Below are 17,776 nucleotides of genomic sequence, written 5' to 3'. Positions count from 1 at the left end.
CTGCAGGCAAAGCCCCTTCATGTCTCTGTACGGCTCACCCGGGATACAGATACAAGAGGTCTGGGCCTCCCCCCACTCAGAGCCCTCCATGACTCCCACTGACTCCATACCAGCCCAGGGCCCAGGCCCAGGGCCCACCCTGTGCTGGGTCCCCACTAGAGCCCACAGGCACCAGTGAGCTCTCCCTTGAGAGGCCAGAGCTCACACGGACCAGCCCTGTCTCCAGCCAGGATCTCTATCCTATTCTATAGGCAAAAAGGAATCAGAAGCTCCAGTTGCACACCCTACCCCCTAATCCTAGCCTCAGTGTGGTCACCAGAGCATAAGACCAGAACTCCTGGCCCCGACCGTAGCGGAGACAAACAGCAGACTCGGTGGAGAGGGCCACAAATATTGACAAAAGCCACTCTCAGTGTTTGCTCTTAGCGCGAACGCTTCCTCTCCCTCCGCATTTTCAGCACAGGGGACGCTGAGGGACAGCCAGGAGACACAAAGGAGGGAGATTCCCACCAGCCCCTCCTCCCCACAGCAGGGCAAGCACCGTCCAGTGGCACCCTATGTGCAAGGTGTCCCCCAGGCATGGGAGCTGGTTCTGCTCACTCCTGCAGCCAGTGCCTGGAACACTGAGGTGCTTAGTACGTATTTGTTGAATTAATAAATGAATGTACAATTGTTAAGACCCTTGTACCCATTATAATGGCAACATTTCAGGGTTTCCCCTTCACCAAATATTTTTGAGGGTACTGTATTAGTTTCCTAATGCTGCTATAAAAATAACAAACTTAGTGACTTAAAACACGAACTGTCTTACAGTTCTGGAGGTCAGAAGTCCAAACGGGGTCTCCCTGGGCTAGAATCGGGGTATTGGCAGGGCTTTGTTCCTTTCCAGAGGCTCTGTTTCCTTGCCTTCACTCCTGGCCCCTTCCTCCATCTTCACAGCCAGCAAGCTGAGCTGAGCGTCCCCCGGGCTGCCATCTCTCTCCCCCCTTGCCTTCCTTTTCCACTTAGAAGGACCCTCGACAACCCTGGGCCCACCTGGACAATCTAGGATATCCTCCCATCTCAAGGTCAGCTGATTAGCAACCTTAATTCCATCTGCAAGCTTTAATTGCCCTTTGTATGAAACCAAACGTATTCTCATGTTCAAGTTGTAGTACACAGGCCTCTGGGGAGCCATTATTCTGCTCCCCACAGGTACTTAGCCTGCAATTTTGAGCAACAGCCACCAGGGGGCAAAGTGAATTCATTTCAGCTTCACAACCCAGTTAGGGTCTCTCCAGAGGCAGGGCTGACAGGAAAAAAGAAATGAACCCAGACGTTTCCACTCTGTTAGGCCGTTGTGTTTCTCCAGTAAAAAGCAGAACTTTATTCAAACAACAACACACATATATTATTTTGTATGACACGAAGTGCCCACCAGTGAGAAGCTCAGCATTCTAAAATGTATTCAGATGCAATCAAAGAAAGCGGCAAGGCTGGGAGACGTGGAACGAGCAGCGGTCTGGAGCAAGAAAAAGCAGGGCCTGGATCTTGGAGCCTCAGCTCTCACCCCTGCTCGCCCCTGAGACCCTGGCATGACCCTGCCTGTCTCGAGGCCTCCATTTCCCCTATTAAAAGTGGAAAGTTGACAGAAACTATGCAGGCCAGAAGGGAGTGGCAAGAAATATTCAAAGTGATGAATACCAAGAACCTACAACCAAGATTACTTTACCCAGCAAAGCTATCATTCAGAATTGAGGGTCAGATAAAGAGCTTCACAGATAAGGAAAAGCTAAAGGGGTTCATCACCACTAAACCAGTATTATATGAAATGCTGAAAGGTATCCTTTAAGAAGAGGAAGAAGAAGAAAAAGGTAAAGATACCAATTATGAACAACAAATACACATCTATCAACAAGTGAATCTAAAAATCAAGTGAATAAATAATCTGATGAACAGAATAAACTGGTGAATATAATAGAATCAGGGGCAGAGAAAGGGAATGGACTGACTATTCTTGGGGGGAAAGGGGTGTGGGGGATGCGGGAAAAGACTGGACAAAACTCGTACACCTATGGATGAGGACAGTGTGGGGCGGGGGGCGGGGTAAGTGCAGAGGGTGGGGTGGGAACCGGGTGGAGGGGAGCTATGGGGGGAAAAAGAAGAACAACTGTAATAATCTGAACAATAAAGATTTAATTTAAAAAAAAAAAAGTGGTAAGTTGGTCGGAATGGGCGCCTCCAATGAGGAAGTCCCAAGGCCAAGCCTCCCCGACGCCCCTCCTGTCGCCCCCCTACCTCCCCCCACCCCACCCAGCTCTGTGAGGTCACAGTGCCGACAGCTCAGAGCAGATTCCGCATGACTCCTTTCAGGGAATGACAGGAGGCTGAGGTGGCAGCCAGGTCCTCCTCGCCAGCTCCCAGAGAGCCTCCCTCCATCCCCCTCCTAGAGAAGGAAACCAATGCCCCGGACCTCAAGGAGCCCCAGGGACCTGGGTGACCCCCTCGACGATGTGGCCCCCCTCTGCAGGGATCCCAGGCCCAGGAGGTGAGGACAGCAGCCCTTTATCACTTACGAAACGGTGCCCCTCCGCCCTCTCCTGGGAGGTGAACTGGCGTTACCGCCTGCACGTTACAGGTGCAGCAACTGAGGTCGGAGGTTTGCCAGGGGCTTTCCTAACGTCTCCCGCCAGGGAGTGGTGGAGAGGCATCCTTTCGGCCTGTGTTTATTGAGCTACTACTGTGTGCCAGGCACTGAGTGGGTTGCTGGGAGCACAGTGTTGGATTTGGGGTCAGCAGACCCAGGTCTGTCCCTGATTCACAGGCTGGTGGTCTTGGGCAAACTTCTCTGCAACTTGGTTTCTCAGCCTGGAACATGGGGACCATGTTTCTTGTGAATTGTAAAATGCCCCTGTGAATCTTGTCAGCCCCAGGGCGGTCCAACGAGGCCGGAACCCCTGCAGGATGACAGAGGAGTCCTCGCAAAACATGAGTAAGCAGGGAAGGGCGAGGGGAGCCCTGGGATCTTCGTGGGCAGCAAGGGGCTGAGGCTCTGAGATGTCAGATGGGCAACCCAGGGTGGCCTGGAAGGGGCAGGGCAGGGGGCAGGGATGCTCACACCAAACTCTGGGCGCTCCCAGGTGTCTGCAGGCACCATGTCCCTCAAGCCAGTAGTGACATGACAGCCCTGTGTTCTCTGCAGATGATCCCTTCCTGTTTCCGCTCCGTCTCAACGGCCCATCCCCAGGCCTGATTCATTTCATAATGGGGTGTATGTGTAAGTATATACTGAGAGCTGCCTCAGGCCAGGCTGACCTTGGGGTGGGGGAGGAGTGTGAAGCCTGGGCTGGGTTGCAGGAGAGGGAGAGAGCACAGGTTGAGCTCTGGGTGTCTTCCCATCAAGGTGTCAGGGGTGTCATTCCAGTCAGGGTCTCTTCGGTGGCTGGACAGAGGGAGTGGGAGGGAGACTTGCAGCTTAAAGGAGGAGCTAACTGCCAGCGCTCGCCTACTCCGACACAGGCCTGGCCACTGGGCCAGGAGAACACTGGTGAAGTCATGGGAATGGTGTGATGCAACTGGCCCTCACTTCAGACCTCCTAAAGACTGGTATTCCACTTCTGTGTTCATCCACTCACCCCTCCACTTACTCACCCGCGAAGTCATGTATCCAGCCATCTGTCCGCCTATCCTTTTGTTGTTATATCCGTGCATTTCATTAGTCCTCCATCCACTCATTCACCGAGCTATCCACACCTTCGTTAATACTCACAACCATCCAGTCATCAACCCATCCGTCCTACCCTTCCTCCCTTTCCCCATCCACTCACCCATCTTTCTATTCCTCTATCTTCCAAACCCCCTTTTCCATCCATTTGTGTATCCTCCCGCCTACTCATCGCCCTGACTTCCTACTTTTTGCCTAGCTCCACGCTGGGCAGTGCTGGCACCCAGGATGAGCCAGACAAGGACCCTGTCCTTGCGAAGCTCCCAGGGTCTAGGAATGGGCATTCACGCACCCTAGGGCTCCTGTGTCACATTAGGTGTCTATTAACTGCCAGATGTGAGCAGGAATCACCTACAGGACTGACACTCACTCCAAGCTGGCACTTACCCATAAGCAGAGCAGGGTTGCCCTGGGCTCAACTAGCAAGTTGAGGGGGTCTCCAAGCTCCAGTCCCCACCCCGCCACACACACACTCACCAGGACAGTCAGCAAGTCGCTGGAGAATAAGAACAAGGGCGCAACTACTCACTGGTCTTCTGTCTCCTCTGCAGCATGGATCACCTGCCTGGCCTGCATCCTAAGGAGTCAGGTCCACCAGGTTCTATTCAACAACTTCAGGTGAGCAGGGGCAGGTGAGGGAAGGCTGATAGGAGCTGGAACCATGCAGCTGGTCACCTCACTGGTTTGAACCTCCCCCTTGATCTCCAGACCAGACAAGCTATCCCACGCCTGGCTTTTCTCAGATACCCTCACCCCGGAACATACTGTGGCTCCCCAGAGACCCATCACCTCAGCCTGCAGCCCTTTGAAATCCTGCCCCACCCTTTCTTCGCGAACTGCCCTCATTCTGCCTCCTGCTGTGGACTCGTTGGGCCAGCAAGGCTAGGGTTCCCACTTCCTGGACCCACTCCTTCTATTCCCACCTCCACACCTTCGTACACTCTGTTCTTCCTGCCTGGAATGTCCGTCCCATCCTTTCCCCTTTCCCTTCCTGCCCCTGATACTCCTCTGAATTCCTGAAGAGCTTTCACTTCACTCATCCACTTGAAGTCTACGTGCTAAATGTTTCCTTAATGCCTACTCTGGGCTCAGCCTTGGCCCTCACCACTCATAAGCTTCCAGTTGAGTGGGGAAGGCAGACACCAAAACAGTGTGAGTGTGGGGAGTGAGAGTCTGGAGGTTGTAGCAGGAGGGGACATTTGAGCTGAACCCTGAAGGGTGCATTCACCAGGAGAGAAGATGGGAGGGAACAAAGAGTATGTAGATGGAGAAAGGGTGTGGTGAGGACGCAACAACCATAGTGAATTGGCCTCTGAAGGCCCCAAGTGCTGGGGTAAGAGCTTTCTTTCCTCTGTCCTGCTATGGAGCCAAGGAGCATGCCAGCCTCCTGGAGAGGGTGTCACTGCCCAGAGAAAGGCCTGCCCCTCAGGGTGGGGAAGAGCTGAAGGCCAGGCAGGGACTGGCCAGCCTGTGCAAAGCCCTGCCTCGCCTTGACCACTGCTTCTCTGTCTTCCAGATGCAAACTGCTCTTCCAGAAGCTCATGGAAAAGACAGGTGTCCTGGTCCTCTTTCTTTTTGGTGCGTCCCCGGGGCCCTGACCCATCCCAGGTGGGGGAATCCCTGGCTCTCACCCATTCTGTAGAGGGAAAAACGGGGGGTTCTGGCACTGCCTAGGCAACACAGCCCCTCTAGGAGCCCCCGTTTCCCATCTGTCTAATGAGTGTGTTGCTGGGAGGAATAAAATTAACAATGACCAAGAAAAATTTTTGAAAGCTTTGAAAACTGTAAAGCTTTTTCCAAACCATGTTACGATAATTATTACTCCCTCTCTCTGGATTTCTGTGACTTCCTTCCAGACGCCACCCACATCACAGCTCTGCTTCCTCAAGCAAAGGAATCTCCTTCCTCCCCTCAAATGTATGGGGACAGGGGTGCATTTCTTAGACATTCCTAGAACACTTAACCCAACAAATAAGGTTTTTGAAAAGATATGTTTTATTGATTTTGAGAGAGAGAGGAAGGAAAAGGGAGAAAGGAGAGAGAGATGAAAAAACAACATGGATTGACTGCCTCCTGCACACCCCCTACTGGAGGTCGAGCCCACAACCCGGGCATGTGCCCTGACTGGGAATGGAACCATGACCTCCTGGTTTATAGGTTGACGCTCAACCACTGAGCCACGCCAGCTGGCTTGAAGGATTTTATTAATGGCTTAAACCAGGGGTGGGCAAACTTTTTGACTCCAGGGCCACAATGGGTTCTTAAACTGGACCGGAGGGCCGGAACAAAAGCACGGATGGAGTGTGTGTGTGAACTAATATAAATTCAAAGTAAACATCATTACATAAAAGGGTACGGTCTTTTTTTTTTTTTTTTTTAGTTTTATTCATTTCAAACGGGCCGGATCCGGCCCACGGGCCGTAGTTTGCCCACAGCTGGCTTAAACAGAAGGATTTCAGGCAATACAGATATCATAAAATGACTACCTCCTTTTCTTCTCTTTACCAATTTTCCCCAGTAGGATTGGGACAGGGGAGGGGGAGGAGACATGGATTATTTGATTTATGTGAGACACTTCGCATATATGAAATCATTCAGTAATAAAGTAGATATCACTATTATCCCATCTGACAGATGAGGAAACTGAGGTGTAGAAAGGTAACATAACTTCTCCCAACATTGCACAATGTTAGCAAGGGGCAAAGTTGGGATTTGAAGCTAGAAGCCTTAACTCCAGACCCTATGCTCTTAACCTTTCATCTTAAAAAGCTCCTCCTCATTCCTCTGGCTGCACAGGATTCTGGGTGTTTATGATGCACTTACCATCCAAAGTTGAAGTCTGGCAGGTGAGTGTGTGCTCTCTTCAGGCACACTGCTGACCGCCCTTCCCCAGTCAGTGCCACCTCTGTAAGCTTCTCTCACTGTCGCCACACCTGGATCCTAATCAATTCCTGACTCATCCCAGCTCCAAGCCTCTGCCTTTGCCATGCCACTCACCTGGAACCCATCTCTCCCACCGAAACGTGACTTTCAAAGACCAGATGCAATATTCTCTCTTCCAGAACGCCTCTCCTGTCACTCACTCCCAGAGATAACCCATCTCTTCTTCATCAAGGCTCCCACATAAAATGGGATGATGAGGACAGGGAACAACCTTTCTCTCTCTGCTCAATGCAGTTGGTTCTGCTCAAATAAGATGAGATCATTTGCTATGTGGTTCCTGGAGAAGGAGGAGGAGGAAACCAATGACAAGAGCTCCCAGTCTGAGGACAGCAAAGAGGCTCCGAAGGCCTAGAGAGAAAGGATATTTGATGGGCCTTGTCCCTCCCTCTTTCTTCTTCTCTTATGAACTCTTTCATCTCCTCCGAGATTCAGCGAATATGTCACTTCCTTCAGGAACACCCAGGCAGAGGTGGTCACATTCCCCTCTCTCCTCCCACAGTTTTCTGTAACCACTAATACGATTTTCTGTAATCACTAATACAATGTCCTGTGATCACTGATACAATGTTCTGTGATTATTTATACAATGTTCTGTAATCACTAATACGATTTTCTGTAATCACTGATACAATGTTCTGTGATCACTAATACGATTTTCTGTAATCACTAATACAATCTTCTGTGATCACTAATACGATTTTCTGTAATCAATCACTAATACAATGTTCTGTGATCACTAATACGAGTTTCTGTAATCAATCACTAATACAATGTTCTGTAGCCACTAATACAATGTTCTGTGATCACTAATACAATGTTCTGTAATCACTAATACAATGTTCTGTGATCACTAATACGATTTTCTGTGATCACTGATACAATATTCTGTAATCATTACTGTTCCCCCAACTGTACCGGCAGCCCTTGAAGGCAGAGCTTACTCATTCCCACAGCATCTACCTCAGGACCAGGCCCCAGGTTGCCACTATCAATGTTGGATGATAGGATGGCCACACGGGAGTATGAATGGAGAGAGAATGGATGGGAGGATGAAAGTGATGAATGTAGGGGTTGGGGGAAGTGTTTGGAGGGTGAATGGGTGAATGGAAAGTGGATGGATGAAAAAGTGAATAGGTAGGGAGGTCTGCAGATGGAATATATGGGTGGGTTGGTGGATGGATGGATGGATGGATGGATGGATGGATGGATGGATGGTTGAATGGAAGGATAGATAGTTGGAATGGTGAATGGATGGATAGATGGGATAAATGGATTGATGAAAGGGTAAATGGACAAGGTAAGGTAGATGGATGAAAGTGTAGAGGGATGGGAAAGGTTGGATAAATGGAGTAGATGGTTGGGAGAGGGTAAATGGATGGATGGTGAGTGGAAGGGAGGATAGATGAGTGTGAATGTATGTGGATGGATGGATGGATGGATGGATGGATAAAAAGGAAGGTAAATTGGATTTTGGATAGATGGTAGATGGGTGGATGTATGAAAGAGTAAACAAGAAGGTGGATGAATGAACAGATTTATGGTTGTGGGAAAATGGATGGATGAAGCTCTATTGGGCCCAAATTAGACCATCTCAAAGAGGTCCCTTGCTTCCTCAACACCCCACCAGGATGACAGCATAAATACTCCACTGCAGAGCTTAAGGTAAGAAGTTCTATTAACACCTAAAAACCAGAGCTATAGCTAGGACCTGGGATGTATTAACTAACAATGTGGGCTCTGAGGTCAGACCAACCTGAGTTTAAATCCCTGCTCCAGTACTCTCTACCTGGCTAAACTTATACAATATACTTTACCTCTCTGGGTCTTTGATTCCTCATTTATTAGATGAGGCAAAACACCCACCTTGCTCTGGGTAATTATGGGTGTTAAAGAATATGGGTGTCTTGAATAGTTCCTGGCCTCTAGTTAGTGTTCAGCAAAAGACAGCTGAAAAGAATTTTAACCAACAAGATACTACCTGGTGGCATTATCCTTAATTGCAGACAAAATACTCCGGAATATTTGGAAGGAATGAGGTAGGTTAAAGAATATTCCAAGCAGGAGGAAGAGCATGAGTAGTATTTTAGAGATAAGATGGGGATAGGCCCAGGAGAGTAGAAAAATGTGAAGCTAGTCCTTAGTGGGCTGACTGGCAAAGGTAGAAGCTGGGGGTGACAATAGTACCACAGGTCGGTCAGTCCATGTTCTCACCCTCCCTTGTAAGGATGTACCAGGAGAAGGTGCGACATCACACAGGGGAAATCCAGGTTCTCCGAGGTACCATAAATCAGCTCGTTGCCAAGCTCCAGGAGATGGAAGCCATGTCAGATGAGGTGAGATGCTGGCCATTCTGCCCCCAAACACCTAACTTCTCTGTCTGATGCCCTGTTTCCTATACCCCAAGTTTTGATGAAGCACATTCCCCAATAACTTCCTGAAAAAGAGTGAAATAAGAGGTACAATTTATTTTTTTAAGATATTTTTATTGATTTCAGAGAGGAAGGGAGAGGAAGAGAGAAATAGAAACATCAATGATGAGAGGGAATCACTGATTGGCTGCCTCCTGCACATTGGACCAAGCCCGCAACCCAGGCATGTGCCCTTGACCGGAATCAAACCTGGGACCCTTCGGTCCACAGACCGACACTCTATCCACTGAGCCAAACCAGCCAGGGCACAATTTATAATTTATGAACTTGCATGTTTGAAAATATCTTATTCCTACCCTTATACTTGATTGTAATTTGGCCGGGTATAGAATTATAGATAGAAAGTACTTTCCTCTGAGAATTTTGAAGGAAGCCCAGTATTGTGTTCTAGTTTATACTATTGCTGTTGAGAAGCCTCACTTGTATTATTGGTCCTTTAAGTGTGGTCTTACAAACTCCATGAGAATTTGTAAGATATTCTTTTTCCCCTCAGTGTTCTATATTTAACCCACTTGGGGGATGCTGAGTTTATCAGAGTCTATGGATTAATATTTTTCAATAGTTTGGGGAAATTCTTAGCTATTATCTCTTAAAATATTGCTTCTTCCTTATTATCTGTGTCCTCTCCTGGGACTCCAGTTATATCTATGCTAGACCTTTAGAATGTATTCCACATAACTGTTAGGCTATTACTTGATTGGTTTCTTTACTCTTTTTTTTTTCTAGTTGCTTAAATTTTCATATTTTCTATTCACATTTCTTTAAGCTAATTAATCATCTTATATTCTTTTCTGTTCAGTCTACTGTTAAATCTTTTCATTAAGTTCTTAATTTCACATATTGCAGTGTTTAGTTCTCGAACATACAGTTGATTCTTTTTCATAGATTTTTAACTCTATGGTGAAACTTCAACATTTCACCTGTATTGTCCATCTTTTCCTTTATTTTACTTAACATACTGATCATAGTTATATTAAAATCCTTGTCCGCTAAAGCCAATCTCTGGATCATCTGTGGCCTCCTTTCTGATGTCTGTTTTTTCTTTGCTTCTTCATGTCTGGTAATTCTTTAGTGTTTTCTGGACATTGTACACAAAAGAGCCATAGATACTCCAGATAATTGTAACTCCTGCCAATGAGAGTTCCCCCTTTCCTTTGTAAGGATAATGAAGTGCACTGACCACATCTATGTAGACATGCATTGAGCTGGTTCAAGACCTGGATAGCAATTTTTATAAAATTGAGTCAGAGGTTTTCAGCTTAAACTTTTAGTGTGCTGCTCATGCAGCTTCAAAAATTTGATAAATATCCTGATGTTTGAGGCCTCTGAAGTCTCTAATTTTGTCTCCTAGCCCTGCACAAATGCAGTTTCTGACCCAGTGGCAGCCTTCTCTGCAAAGGGCAAGCTTGGATTCTGTCTTTAATTGTGTCTATACTCGGTTTAGTGCCCTCCAGATGAAGTGCAGCTATAGCTATTTCTTTTAAGGCAGTAGTCCTCAAAGTGTGATCCCCACAGCAGTATCAGCATTAACTGGGAAAACGTTAGAAATTCAGATTAATGGGCCCCACCCAGACTTATTAAGTCATACATGTTGTTTTAGGATGGGCACCAACCTCTCTGAGCCTCAGTTTCCACATCAATAAAATAGAGTCAGAATCACAGCCCTGTACACACCCTAGCTATTGTTATAGTAACGACTGCTGCATAACCAACCACCCCAAAGCTTAGTGGTGCAAAACAACCATTTTACCAGTTAACTGCCACGCGTCCAAAACGGAAACCATCCCCACACGCCACAATATTTTGAATTTAATTTTAAAAATCAATTTGCAATGAGTATTATAAAAATAAATATATTACTCACAATTCAGGTGTCCTTGAATATTTTAAGTTGAAAATTCTCACAAGAAATGACTTTTTAAAGCGTTATAGACGCCTATGCTCAGAGATGCCGTGGGTCAGGAATTCAGGTAGGACAAAGCCAGGATGGCTTCTCAGTGTTCCGTGACGCCTGGGGCCTCCGTGGGGAAGACTGGACGGCTAGGGGTGACTCGAGACCTGGGCCTGGAATTAACCGGGGGTGTTATCACTCGTGTCGGGAGGCTGAGGCTGGCTGTCGTTGGAACTCAAGGCTGTTGATTAAAGCAGCCAAAGGTGGCCTCTCCATGTGGCCTGGGCTTCTCCACAACCCGGCGGCTGGTGTCTCCGGAGAACCAGGCCGCGCTGAGCCACCTTGGGACTTCGTTCAGAAGTCACACAGCATCCCTTCTGCCAGAATCACAGTCCCGCTCAGACTGATGGGGGAGAAATTAAGTCCCAACTCAATGGGAAGAGTGTCAAAGTCACAAAAGAAGAGCATGACATTCGAGACCTGGCTGTAGCCATTTTTGGAGGGTACAATCTGCCAAGGCTGTAAAAAGTCTAATCAAGCCCTGACCGGTTTGGCTCAGTGGAAAGAGCATCGGCCGGCGATTGAAGGGTCCCAGGTTCGATTCCGGTCAGGGGCATGTACCTTGGTTGCGGGCACATCCCCAGTAGGGGGTGTGCAGGAGGCAGCTGATTGATGTTTCTTTCTCATTGATGTTTCTAACTCTCTATCCCTCTCCCTTCCTCTCTGTAAAAAAAAAAAAAAAAAAAAAAAAAAAATCAATAAAATATATTTTAAAAAATTAAAGAATAAAATATATGTATATAAGTAAAATATTTTTTAAAAAAAGTCTAATCAAAATAATAGCCAGCATACACCGAGCTATCAGTGGAGCACAGTGGCTAAAAAGCCGGAACTCTGGAACCAAACTGCCTGGCTCTGCCTCTCATGAGCTGTGTCACCTTGGACAAGTGACCCTTTTGTGCCTCAGTGTTCTCGTCTTTAAAATGGGGATGATGATAGCACAGACCTCAGTACAGATGAGAAAATTGAGACTGAGATGGGCAGCAACCAGCCCAACACCCCACAGCAGTAAAAGTCTGTCTAACTCCAGGGCCCCTGCCCTTAACTTCACTGAGACCCCATTCCCACGTGTGACACCCTGTCACAGTGAGGATAAAAGCGCTGAGTAAACCCAGTGGGTGGGATCGGGGTGGCTCTGTGTCGCCTGGGCTCCCTCACAATATACTAGTAGCGACTGGGGACCAGCCATGGCTTCCATAGGCAGGGAGGGGAGAACTGCCTGTCACTGGTGTGCACACACCTGTGGACCATGATCTGTAAGAACACACCAGTGCACAGCTTATGTTTTCTGCCTCTTCAGCAAAAAATGGCCCAGAAAATAATGAAGATGATACAAGGAGATTACATTGAAAAGCCGGACTTTGCCCTAAAGTCTATAGGTAAGTGATCACCTCCCCCAATGTGCGCACCTCAAGTTCCCTCAGAAACTCTTCAGAGGGTGGACTGCAGGGCTGGGCTGGTGCACCCACTGCTGCTGGGAAGTTCGTCTTCAGAGCTAACCCTGCTCCCCAGCTGGTTTTCTTTAGTGGAGGCTGGCGTGGGCAGGGGAGGCCCTCCACCACCCCTCCTCCCACGCACTGTCCTCCAGCCTCGGGGTCAGCAGAGCTGCCCTTGCCCCAGGTGGGGAGGACTGACCACATGAAAAACCAACACAGGCCCAGTGACGGTTGGGGATTGGAGCTTCGGAAAAATTAAGCAGGTGGCTGGGAGGGAGGGGACCTGGGCAGAGGCGGGAGCGTTTGGGCTGCAACCTGGTGAGGAAGAAAAAGCATTCCAGACCAAAGGAACCGATTGAAAGGTGCCCCTGCAAGGACACAGGATCGAGTGAGGGCATGTGGGAGGCGGTGGGGCGGGGCCGGCAGGGCGATTGCCTCTGCCCGGGAGCCATGCACCCTCAGGCCCAAGCAGATGGGGTCAGAGGGCATCAGCTTAACTCCGAGGGCTGGAGTAATGGGTGTAAGAATTGCTCGCGGAATTCTTACATCCATTTCTCTTCTGGGAAATGGGTGCACTAGTAAGAATCGCCATAACAATGACAATGACATAAGTGAGGGCTGACCGGCGCCAGGCACTGCTGGACAAACACTGAGGTATTGATTCATTTCAACCTCACAGCAGCCCTATGAGGTGGGTGTTATCTATCACTACTTCTATTATTGTGGTTATTATTATTCCAGAGAGACCCAGTGGCTCGTCCAAAGTGCAGTGGGCACAGAGTCAGTGCCCAATCAGTGAGGCTCCCCACCACCAGGCAGAAGTGGGGGGGCTGCTCAGCTGAGAGGTGCTCTACCCCCCACCTTTCATACAGGAGCCTCTATCGACTTTGAACAAACATCAGCCACATACAATCACGACAAGGCTCGCTCCTACTGGAACTGGATCCGGCTGTGGAACTACGCACAGCCCCCGGACGTGATCCTCGAGGCAGGGGGCATGGCGGGCAAGGGGAGAGTGGCAGGGGTGCGGCCAGGGGCCTGGGGTGTCTTCACGGAAAGCTGAGGTTGGGGGTGGGAGTAAAGGGGGTGGAGCCTGGGGCAGAGGGAGGGGCAGGGGTTGATGCAGGAGACAGATGGGGCAGGGGCAGGAGGCAGACAAAAGTGGCAATTGGTAGGGGTGGGGGTGAGAAATCGGGCAAGGGCAAGAGGCAAGAACAGACAGCAGGGACCACTGGGGGGCGGGCTGGGCAGCCGCAGGAGACAGGCACGGGATAGGGGACAACCTGCTTTAGCTAGAAGGGGCCCCACCAGCCCTCAAGACTGAGGGTCAGGGAACCCTGAAGGGCCTAAACAGGCCCCTGTCCTCACTGCTCGGGCTGAGGACTCACCTTGCTGACTGCAGTCAGGGGAGCCTCCTGGAGTTGGGGGCGCTCAAGCCAAGCGTTGTAGACAGGCAGGGCCTGGCTCACCCAGGAGGGCAGAGGAGGTCTAGGGGAGCTAGGACGGGGCGAGGAGTCAGTCCTCATCCACCCACCCAGCATAACCTCCCTTGCCCCTGCCCCTCCAGCCCAACGTGACACCTGGCAACTGCTGGGCCTTCTCAGGTGACCGCGGCCAGGTGACCATCCGACTGGCCCAGAAGGTCTACCTGTCCAACCTCACCCTGCAGCATATCCCCAAGACCATCTCACTGTCGGGCAGCCTGGACACGGCCCCCAAGGACTTTGTCATCTACGTGAGCAAGCCCTGGCAGGGAGCAGTGTTTAGCTAAGGGGATGGCCTCCTGATGGCAGGGTTCCAGGCTAGTGGGCCTGGGTGAGGCTCTGTTAGGGCGGGGCATGGCCCGGGTCAGAGTCAGCTCGCAGCCTTCAAGGCCGGGGGATAAACAGCTACTCTGTATCAACCCAAGCTCTTCACAGCTAGTTTAGTTCTCAGAGACCCATTTCACTGATAAGGAGACTGAGGTCCGGAGAAGGGTCAGGGAAACACCCAGATCCTACAAGTCAATGGCAGAGTAGAGGTGGACCCTCAGCCTCCTGAGTCCCAGGCCAGTGCTCTTTTCTATCCATTATTCTGTACGGCAACAGAATGGTCCCCAAAGAGGTAGGGAACTCCCCATCCTGGGCCGTGTGCAAGTCCCAGCTGGAGAGTGGCAGCCCTCTCTGCAGGTCCTGCCTGTGCCCGACACTTTCTTCTTGGTTCTGATTCCACAGGGCATGGAAGGCTCCCCCAGGGAGGAGGTGTTCCTGGGGGCGTTTCAGTTCCAGCCAGAAAACATCATTCAGACGTTCCAGCTCCAGGTACCTGAGAAAAGCTGCCCTGCTGAGCACCTACTAAGTGCACTGGGTGCCAGGCTTTACCCAGGGGACCCCGCTTCATCTCCCCACGGCCCCAGGAGGTGCACAATGGTCACTAACCCACTTGACAGAGAAGGAAACGGAGGCTCAGAGTGAGGGATCTGCTGCTGGGACAAGAGTAGGCCCCTGAGATCCATGCAGCCCCTGGCAGTTCCCGGTTCCCCTCGTCTGCCCAGGAGCCCTCCCAGGGGCAGCAGATGTTAGCAGGAAGGGCCCATCGGTCAGGAACGCTGGCTTCAAACGCAGCATCTCCATGCTGGGCCGTCCATTATCAGCACCTGGTCCAGCCATTGGTGGGGAGACTGGAGGGGAGGGAGCTGGAGACAGAAGCAGGACTCGTGAGCAGCTGCTGGAATGGCCCTGAGACTTGGTGGAATATCTAGGCTTGGGAGCTGACACTGGTCCAAATCCTGACCCAACCACAAATTCTGTGTGATCTGGGTCATTCCCTCCCTCCCAGCCTCAGTTTCCCCTTGTATAATTCCCTGGGAGATAGAGACAATCCAGTCTCCTACATCTACTATGTTCCAGGTGCCAGTAGGTCGTCCAGCTCCAAGATCTCATTTCAGGCTCACAGCAGCTGTGGGACACGGATGTTACCACTCGGTTTCACAGGCAGGGAACTAAAGCCCAGAGAGGGATGGGCATTTACTCAGGGTCCTACAGCACCTAGGTGCCAGGGGCCCAAAGCTGGGACTCCTTCCTAATCGGTGTGTCTGTCCCCTTCTGGCCTTAGCATCTTCCACCCCAGCCCCTGAGTATCCACTTGCTGTGTGGCCTTGGAACTGTCCATTCCCCTCTCTGGGCCTCAGTTTCCCCTCCTATGAAATGGGTCCCCACCACTACCAAACGCCCTTCTGAACAGGCAGAGTGGGGGCCTAGGGGAGAACTGCCCCATGTCTGTGACTCTCTTCCAGAACCAGCCCACCCGGACTTTTGGGGCCGTCAAGGTGAAGATATCAAGCAACTGGGGGAACCCACGCTTTACCTGCCTCTACCGCGTGCGAGTGCACGGCTCTGTGACCCCACCCAGAGAGCAGCCCAACTGATCCCCCACCCCGAGAGAGATTAAAGTTTATTCTTCATGACCCAGCCCAAGTCTATGTGTCTTTGGCCCCAAAGATTAAGGGCGGGCTAGCATTTGACGTCTGACGCCACGGTTAGCAATGATTGATCACTTACTGGGTGCACAGGCATCCTCACGACAGCCCCATGGGCCCCATTTCACAGATGGGACAGTGAAGGCTCCCAGGAACAAAGTGATTTGCCAGAGGTCACAGCCAGGAAATGTCAGCATCAGGATTCAAACTGCCTGACGGCTGTACGTAAGTCATCTCCCTTGCTCCAAGTCGAGCTCTGCCCTTGACTCAGGCGTGACCTTGGGCAAGACCCCGCGCTCTCTCTCTCAGGGCCTCAGTCTCCCCAACAGTGCAATGGGGACAGGATTATGGCTGTTATACCAGATAAGGTGGAAGATGGGAAATCTGACCCCTGCCTACCTTGGAGTGTTTCAGCATCATACAAATGATTTGCTGTGTGGCATTAGGCAGGACACACCGTCTCCGGACCTCAGTTTTTCCAGGTATAAACAAACATTTACTTTTCTCTTTTGTGCATCAAAACATAATATCAACAAGTAAAATGGCAACCCACAGGATGGGAGAAAATATTTGTGAATCATATATCTGATAAAAGATTAATAACCAGATTATATAAAGAATTCCTACAAAAGAAACCATCAACAAAACAAGAAAGCCCACTGCATGGGAGAACATATTTGCCAATGCTATTTCAGATAAGGGTTTAATCTCCAAAATTTACAGAGAACTCATACAACTTAACAAAAGGAAGATAAACAATCCAATCAAAAAAATGGGCAACAGACCTACATAGACACTTTTCAAAAGAGGACATACAAAAGGCCAAGAGACATGAAAACATGCTCAAAGTAACTAATCATCTGAGAGATGCAAATGATAACAACAATGAGATACCATCTCACATCTGTCAGAATGGCTATCATCATCAAATCAACAAACAAGTGCTGGTGAGGATGTGGAGAAAATAGAACCCTCATGCTCTGCTGGTGGGAATGCACACTGGTGCAGCCACTGTGGAGAACAGTATGGTGTTTCCTCAAAAAGTTAAAAATGGAACTCCCATTTGACCCAGTGATCCCACTTCTAGGACTATATCCCAAGAAACCAGACACACCAATCAGAAAGGATATATGCATCCCTATGTTCATAGCAGCACAATTTACAATAGCTAAGATTTGGAAACAGCCTAAGTGCCCATCAGTAGATGAGTGGATTAAAAAACTGTGGTACATCTACACAATGGAATACTATGCTGTGGTAAAAAGAAGGAACTTTTACCATTTGCAACAGCAGGGATGGACCTGGAGAGCATTATGCTAAGTGCAATAAGCCAGTCGGGGAAAGATAAATATCACATGATCTCACTCATTTGTGGGATGTAATGATCAACATAATTTGATGAACAAGAATAGATCCAGGGACAAATGGCAGGGGGGGTGGTTAGAGAGCAACCAAAGGACTTGTATGCATGCATATTAGCATAACCAATGGACACACACTGGGGCGGTAGGGGCTTGCCCAGGGTGGGAATGGCTGGGGGGAAGGGGGGTCAATTGGGAAAAAAGGAGACATATGTAAAACTTTAGACAATAAACAAAACAAAAAGAATTCCTAAAACTCAACCACACAAAAAAAATTCAAAAATGAACTAAGGACTGTACCAAAGATACAGACATTTCTCCAAAGATATATACAAATGACCAATAAGCACATAAAAAGATGCTCAATATCACTGATCATTAGGGACATGAACATCTAAGCTACAGTGAGATACTGCCTCACATCCATATGACAAATGGCTACTATCAAAAAACAGAAAGTAATAAGAGTTGAAGAGGATGTGGCAAAATTGGAACC

At 49.3% G+C, this 17,776-nt stretch overlaps 1 protein-coding gene across 1 annotated transcript; it reads left to right on the top strand.

Moving 5' to 3' along the window:
* The first annotated feature begins 2,441 nt into the window (after nt 1–2,441).
* Nucleotides 2,442–15,868, top strand: SUN5 (Sad1 and UNC84 domain containing 5). The gene is made up of 13 exons (XM_059707570.1): nt 2,442–2,527; nt 2,913–2,971; nt 3,182–3,256; nt 4,255–4,321; nt 5,220–5,281; nt 6,500–6,549; nt 8,274–8,308; nt 8,871–8,979; nt 12,327–12,405; nt 13,335–13,450; nt 14,030–14,197; nt 14,676–14,762; nt 15,737–15,868. The coding sequence occupies exons 1-13, from the start codon at nt 2,442–2,444 to the stop codon at nt 15,866–15,868; spliced, it is 1,125 nt and encodes a 374-aa protein (XP_059563553.1).
* The last annotated feature ends 1,908 nt before the right edge of the window (nt 15,869–17,776 follow it).

This window comes from Myotis daubentonii, chromosome 8 (assembly GCF_963259705.1).
Source record: "Myotis daubentonii chromosome 8, mMyoDau2.1, whole genome shotgun sequence".
In the NCBI taxonomy this organism is placed as follows: domain Eukaryota; kingdom Metazoa; phylum Chordata; class Mammalia; order Chiroptera; family Vespertilionidae; genus Myotis; species Myotis daubentonii.
Note: the sequence above shows the minus strand (reverse complement) of the source record. Positions and strands in the feature narration are given on the sequence as shown.

Coding starts and splice junctions, on each gene's coding strand:
- SUN5 (XM_059707570.1), top strand. CDS start 2,442: ATGCCCCGGACCTCAAGGAGCCCCAGGGACCTGGGTGACCCCCTCGAC. Junction 3,257..4,254: donor TTTCATAATGGGGTGTATGT/GTAAGTATATAC, acceptor TCTCCTCTGCAG/CATGGATCACCTGCCTGGCC. Junction 14,198..14,675: donor CCAAGGACTTTGTCATCTAC/GTGAGCAAGCCC, acceptor CTGATTCCACAG/GGCATGGAAGGCTCCCCCAG.